General features: G+C 37.1%; 1 protein-coding gene across 1 annotated transcript; it reads right to left on the bottom strand.

Annotated features, from left to right (window-relative positions):
* Positions 1–2,575: 2,575 nt before the first annotated feature.
* Positions 2,576–7,557, bottom strand: LOC126293311 (migration and invasion enhancer 1). The gene is made up of 3 exons (XM_049986452.1): positions 7,468–7,557; positions 7,272–7,369; positions 2,576–2,975 (listed from the first exon to the last, which is right to left on the bottom strand). Exons 1-3 carry the CDS (start codon positions 7,503–7,505, stop codon positions 2,812–2,814), a joined length of 300 nt encoding a protein of 99 aa, XP_049842409.1. The 5' UTR covers positions 7,506–7,557; the 3' UTR covers positions 2,576–2,811.
* Between the last annotated feature and the right edge of the window lie 17 nt (positions 7,558–7,574).

Consider the following 7,574-nt stretch of genomic DNA (forward strand, 5'->3'; position numbering starts at 1 on the left):
CTGGGGAGAAGAAATTAAAACTTTAAGGTTTGCCAATGACATTGTAACTTTGTCAGAGACAACAAAGGAATTGGAAGAGCAGTTGAACAGAATAGACAGTGTGTTGAAAGAAGGATATAAGATGAAATTCAACAAAAGCAAATCAAGGATAATGTAGTCGAATTAAATCTGTTGATGTTGAGGGAAGAAAATGAGACACAAAGTAGATGAGTTTTGCTATTTGGGAAGCAAAATAATTGATGATGGCGGAACTAGAGAGGATATAAAATGTAGACTGGCAATGGCAAGAAAAGCATTTCTGAAAAAGAGAAATCTGTTAACATCGAATATAGTGTCAGGAAGTCCTTTCTGAAAGTGTGTGTGTGGAGTGTAATCATGTATGGAAGTGAGGCATGGATGATGATGATGATGATGAGCTTAGCCAAGATGAGAATAGAAACTTTTGAAATGTGATGCACAGAAGAATGTTGAAGGTTAGATGGGTAGATCACATAACTAATGAGATACTGAAAGAATTGAGGACCAGAGAAATTTGTGGCAAGACATGACTAGAAGAAGGGATTGATTGGTAGGATACATTCTGAGGCATCAAGACATCACCAGTTTAGTACTGGACGGATGCATGGGGGATAAAAATCGTTGAGGGAGACCAAGAGATGGATACAGTAAGCAGACTTGGAAGGATGTAGACTGCTATAATTACTTTGAGATGAAGAGGCTTACACCAGGCGGAATAGTGTGGAGAGCTGCATCAAGATTATATTAGGTTAGATTAGATTCAGTTTTAGTTCCATAGACCCCAAAAATGAGATGATTCTCATGGGTGTGGAACACATCAGAAAGTATAACATAAAACATTTGATTATAGTTCTTACTACCATGATCATTTGTCAGGAGTGTGTCGAAATAGGTAAACTGGAACAGCTCATATTCACAGAATTAACACGCTGTTAGAATGAAACATTGTTATACACTATTAATAAATTTATTATACACAAAATACTTAATCTTGACTGTTGTGCCCAAGTGCTGTCAAAACTGAAATCTAACAGATATTTTTACTTAAGCTGGCTTAATAGCCTCTGTTATGATATGCATCTATGGAGTAGGAGGAGTTGCCTGTCAATTAGTCTTTCAAACTCTGTTTAAACCGTGCTTTATCTGAAACCAAGTTTTTAATGGTTGCTGGCAATTTATTGAAAATGTGTGTTTCTGAATATCAGACCCCTTTTTGGACCAAGGTAAGTGATCTTAGGTCGTTATGTAGATTCTTATTCCTAGTATTGATAGTATGTTTTGAGCTACTGGTTGGAAATAGAGATGTATTACTTGCCACTAATTTCATTAATAAATATACTGAGAAGCAGTGGTTAGAATACAAAGTTCCTTGGACAGATTTGTACATGATGTTCTCAAATTTATGCCACAAATGATTATCATCACACTCTTTTGCACCCTAAAAACTTTTCCAGAAATTTAACACTGTCAAACTCTCTGGTCTGCATGTCTTCATATGTTATACACATGCCGGCAGGAAATCTCTTACAGGTTCTGAACTGCATATAATGGGTCTTCTCAAAGTTTAATGACAGTGAATTAACTTTAAACCACTTATTAATGTCAGTGAAAATTTGATGAGCAATTATTTCTAAATCTGAACTTGACTTGCTACTTGTTGCAATGTGTGTATCATCTGCAAACAAAACAAAGTTAGCATCTGGCTATGTAACAGATGAGAGGTCATTAATGTATACAAGACAAAGAATGGAACCTTGAGGAACACCACATGTAATTAATTCCCAGTCAGATGAAGACAGACTGCTTACTGCTCTGATATTTCACAATGTCACCCTATGTTTCCTGTTAGATAGGTAAGACTCAAACCATTTCACAGCATTTCCAGTGACACCATAATATTCTAATTCACTATGAGAATACTGTGGTTCACACGGTCAGAGGCTTTTGACAGGTCACAGAAAATGCCAATAGCCTATAATTTATTATCTAATGAATTAAGTACATTCTCATTGTAAGTGTATATAGCTTTCTCTAGATCAGACGCCTTAAGAAATCCAAACTGTGACTTGGAAAATATATTATTTGCATCATATGCTTATTCAGTCACTTGAACACAACCTTTTCAAATATTTTTGAGAAAGCCGGCAAAAGTAAAATTGGTCAATAGTTTGATGGTATCTCTTTATCGCCTTTCTTGTAATGAGGCTTAACTTCAGCATATTTTTGCCAGTCTGGAAATGTACCACTGATTGATTACACAAATAACTTAAGATAGAACTCAACTTGCATGAGCACTCATTAACTTTTGATATCTTATCAATGGACTACTTAGATTTTAAGGATTTTATGATGGATGCTACTTCTTTGGGAGACACGAGTGTCATTTCCATTTCACTGAAGTTATTTTTAGACACTGGTCTCATACACTCCATTGCCACTGTTCACCGAGCCTGATAACCCCACCCCAGCTGCCAGTAACAGAAAAGAAGTACTTGTTTAAGAGGTTTGCACTGAACTGAAGAGCACAACAACAAAAATCTGAATTAGGAAACAAAGATGAAGTTCATGTATTTATTACATATAGTTATGTTATATATATATATTACAGTTTTTACATACCATAAAAATATTTAGATTTAAACAAGTGACTAAAGGTTTGTGAATGCATACACACAATATTAACTAGCAAATCACACAGAGATGCACTTGGAAAAATGACTCAATACTTGAGCTTCTTTATAGAAAAATCCTTAAACATTGAACAACAACACTCTTGAGCAAATTATATGATGATTACAAAATAATGCAGTTTATAGGCTGCTGTTTGTCAACAGACTTTATTTCTCTACCAGCTGCTGCATCATTCACAATGTCTGTTACATTCTGAAAATCAGGAAATGCCATTGTTCGCAGCTTTGAGTAGATGAGCTGTCCATTCACAGAAACCTCAAATGAACCTGGAACAAAGTTTTGTGAATTTAGTATGGTATATGTATACAGATTTACTCAACAAGACCATCAACATATGTCTCCACAAAAGTACCAGAAGAGTACATTAATGGAAGACAACAGATATCACCATATGAAACTCTGTACCTTGGTGATATTTTGTAGCGTATTTATAAAATTATCAATTCCATTCGACTAAAATTTCCAGGTGACCTACAGATGAACTGCAAGGAAGTGCATTGGTGTAGGTCACAGTAGCCCAAAGCCTAGGTTAGGTTGGAACTGATGGTGGGTGAGATGGGAGCTCTTCATAAATGTGGTACCATAAAAATAAACTCTGTTACAGTTAGTGAAGAGTTCAAGCAGTGATGTAGCAGACAGCAATCAGCTATTAAGTACATCTCATGTTTGTTGCATGTTATAACTTCCGCCCGATATAGTTTTCTGAATAATTATAGTTGAGCAGCCTTTTATACTAGTATTCTAGTCTTAATAAACAATGACTACTATCACTCAATGACCACCACCTTCCAATTTTTATTTCAAATAAACATACAACAAAATATCGTGATCCAATAGCTTTGTCAGTGAATATAACAAACCTGGAACAATCAACATATTTGTAGAACTTGATACACATATTCTTTTCTACTATTTTGTTACCTGTTGCTACTGTATTACACCATTTTTTAAAAATTCAATTTTATATGGCACCATGAACTGAAATCGGGTCACTTACAGTAGTCTGAAATCCAAAAATGGAATGAACAACATTTTCAGCAATTCATAAACTGCATTATCAGAATGATATTTACTGTAAAAGTGAATGTTTTATAATCTTGTGAGGTTAGATCCACTATTTTTTTCGAATACACACCACATTAGTGGTTATATTTCACTGAAAATGCTGTTCTTGGGTACCACATGAGTTAGATGCTACTTGTAAACATCTGGAAATCATCCTAATGCAAGATCCCCCTGTAATACTATAGACCCTACCTCCATACAAATTCAGTCCAACCACGAGTGAAGTAGTGTAGATGGTTACAGCACAACTGTACATTCCTCCCCACTTAAGACTAAAAATGCGAAGTTAACCCTTTCCTGTATCAACATAAGGAGTCAACACTTCACAATCCTCCCTAATTATTCTGTGTAGTGCTTTCACTAATGTAGTCCTTTGAAGCAGTTCTTGTAGCACTGTTGGATTCCTTTGGTGATGCAAACAGTCTACCTATGTGGCTCCAACTGGAATTTTGGGTAGCTAATCTATTTTAAATAAATTTTGGGATGTCATTATGGTGCATGTATCGACCAATCACAACATTAAACATAAAGAAATCCTAATTTATGTAAAATTGAGAGCATGGCATGAACACAGATCATGCCTGGATTGCACCCTGGCACTGACCTATTAGCCTGGTGCACAACAGAAATTTTAAGTACCCTTTTTATAACTTTTAACTATTCATTCATTGTTGGGAAATTAACAACTTCCATTTGTAGTAACAAAAGTTTAATGATGCTTAGGTTCCCTCCAGCATTTAAAATGTTCAAGGTGGCTTCTTCACACCTTAAATGTTGGTGCATCCCTGGCATTCAGCATTCATCATTTCTCACACAACTGCCATATGGTGCAACCCGTAGCACTGTCTGTGTTCCAAGTGTGGGAACTAGTTCTTACACATTGCTATAACACTTTTATATTGCTTATTAACTGTTGTGTCCCAATACAACGTTAAAATTTGCAAACAAAACATGGTCCAATACAAGAGAAACATCACAACTGCTATCCAGCAATTGGACAGTATCTCGCAAGTACAATCATCTTCCGTGGATACTGTCTCCTCCCCAGAAAATATGAGACCAATAATTTCTCATTGACTTGATTGCGAGTGGTGTGTATGTTATGAATGTAAGGCCCCTCTGCAAGGGGCAAATGTTGACCACTGAAAATTCAGGATATTAAACCCATCACCCTGATGAACAAGACTGAGGTACTGTTTCCCACTGAAAATGCAACAGTGCTTACCACTTCACCAGTTAGGAAGCCTGCTGCATCCCATCTCAGGAGAGAGCAAGCACAAAAGTGAACTGTCAGTAGTTTGAACATACAGTTAATAGTGATAGCCCTCTAGGAAATTACAGCAAGTGATAAGAAGGATCAGGTTGCACACTAAGTGTGTATGTCTGAGGTATCATTCAACATGTTGTTGAGACTGTTCAGGCAGCCTTGGAAACAACCATGTGTAACCAACTGCAGATTACGGCACACATTAAATGAATGATGCCTTTCATTTGAGCTCTATGATTGTTCTTGGATCACGTCAATTACTGGCGAAGCATGTCCAGAAAACCAACCTTGCTCGCAGAATTTCAACAAAGCCCACACTGTGCCATTGACTCCAGAGCCGATATAGCCATTTAGTTTGGAGGCAAGAGACCAAAGATTCTGCATACCAGGGGATTTTAGATTAGGTGACTCTTCATCCATTCAGGTATGAATACCTGTAGGACATCCCTCCCCCCTCCTGACATTATATGCAAAGATGGGATTATTAAAGTTCTAGTGACCAACTACCAAAGCATGCACAAGAAAATACCCCAAGTTTGGAGCACTCCTTGTGGAGTTCAGATGATACTAGGTACAGAAAGCTACCTAAAACCAAAAATTGATAGAAGCTAGTAAATTTGAGGGGGTGGGGGATATAAGAGTACTGAAAGATATGCTAATGGGAAATGGATGTGGAATCTTCATCAAACCTGCACATGAGATTGTTTGAGCAAGACTCAGTATCAAGACTGGGCATTAACTTTATTTGGGTCCTTCTAATGATCACCATTTCCGTCAACCATCAGACTCATTTCCCAGGTGTAATCGAAAATGTTAAAGATAACCTCATCTTGCTAATACATATGTTCTGCAATCATGCTGTCATCTCTGGAAGAGTCTTTAATCATTGAACAATCAACTGGGGTAGTTACACTTTTGTAAGCGATGGGCATGTCGAAACACCTTATCAGTTACCTTGAGGCAATTGTAGCAATGTTGAGTATCAAAGTACACAGGGCAACTAAAAAAAGTAAAAACAATTACATCTTAAGTAAACTACATAAAAAGACATTACTGTCATTTTTCAAGGAAGAACCTGAAACATTTAGCTCTAGGCAGAGGGATGAAGTGAAACTGTAGCTCAAATTCATTAGAACAGTTGGGTAAGCAATGGATAGATATGTATATAACAGAACAGTTCATGACTAAAGGAACCCTCCATGGCATGCACTCTCAGTAGAGAAACAGTGAATATCGCACAATACATGTAAAGCAAAGCACAAAGGTATAGACATGGAGAGGCTGTCATATGTTAAGTCTGTTAGAACAAGCAAAGAACAGCTGCGCTATCAATAGTAGTAATCACTAGTGTGTAATAATAGTTAGTTGCAGTTTCCCGCCAGTGGATGGCACAAGAACTGAAATGGAGACTGGAAAAGCAAAAACAGAAATGTTGAAGTTTGCCTTCAAGTGTTCCATTACAGCAGAAGTTTAATTCTCGCATCATTCCAAAAGTGAATGAACGGACATTAGTGTCAGTGGTGTTGAGAAACAGTTGAAACTGAACACGTTTCCTGGGCCTCACGGATTTTCAATCATTCTCATACAGAATCTGTGACTACATAAGAACCTTTTAACCATAATATAATGTACATCCCTTGAAGAAAAAAACTGTGCCCAATGGAAGAAAGCACTGATTACACATGTCTACAAGGAAAGCAGAAGTGATCGATAAAAATACCAATGTCACTGAAATTCAACTGTTGTGTATCCTTATAACATATTCTGAGCTTAAAAATAATCAGGAAGTCATTTCTGAAGATATCTGTGTATTTGCTGCACTGTATAGAAGTGAAACATGGGCGATATTTCAGACAAAATGTACAGGGGCTTTCTGCAGGTAAATAGGAACTGCATTGAACCTAAGTTAACAGGATCCCAGACCACAGGCATATTGACATAAAGATATCGATCACTAACACATTGCGTTCTTGGGCTCTTGTTGTTAGATAATAATATAGCAAACGCATTGTATTATCTAGTCCTTCATTGTACACGAAGGTCTCGCATATCTTCTCGTGCTGTAAACAACCATACGCCAATACAAGAGTTAGGCGAACACCTGCTTCGGGCTCACGCTACATACACCTGCTGCTTTTGCTAGAGCGCACATCTTACACTCTAGGGTTTAGTTCAGATGAAAAGAAATGTCGCATGTTAAGAAGCAACAAAGTGTATAAAATAGTCTTACCTGTTCGCCCCTCCTTTCCTGTTATGTTCGCCGATGGTACAGATTCACGAATCTTGTCCGACAATTCTTGGAATTTTGGGAGATATCCACACCCACCACTGCAACACAAACACAATGCATCACGATCGGTATTTCTGTCCGTAAAAGTTAAAGTAACATTGTTTTCAACTGTTGTCATGCACGGTATATAACGTACCAGTATTCTACTTCTACTTCCACATTTATGTCCCCCATGCTAGTTAAAATAATAAGTTTTGTTTTCTCTTTTATCCAATGTCAACTTAGTTCCCTAATTCGTTCAGC

Source organism: Schistocerca gregaria, chromosome 10, assembly GCF_023897955.1.
Source record: "Schistocerca gregaria isolate iqSchGreg1 chromosome 10, iqSchGreg1.2, whole genome shotgun sequence".
Classification (NCBI taxonomy): Eukaryota; Metazoa; Arthropoda; class Insecta; order Orthoptera; family Acrididae; genus Schistocerca; species Schistocerca gregaria.

Bases quoted from the DNA above. Each gene is read 5' to 3' on its own strand.
- LOC126293311 (XM_049986452.1), bottom strand. From the start codon at position 7,505: ATGGGGGACATAAATGTGGAAGTAGAAGTAGAATACTG. The intron at 7,370-7,467 runs GTACGTTATATA...TTTGTGTTGCAG, and splicing joins GAAGTAGAAGTAGAATACTG to TGGTGGGTGTGGATATCTCC. The intron at 2,976-7,271 runs GTAAGACTATTT...ACTTTGTTCCAG, and splicing joins AGGAAAGGAGGGGCGAACAG to GTTCATTTGAGGTTTCTGTG.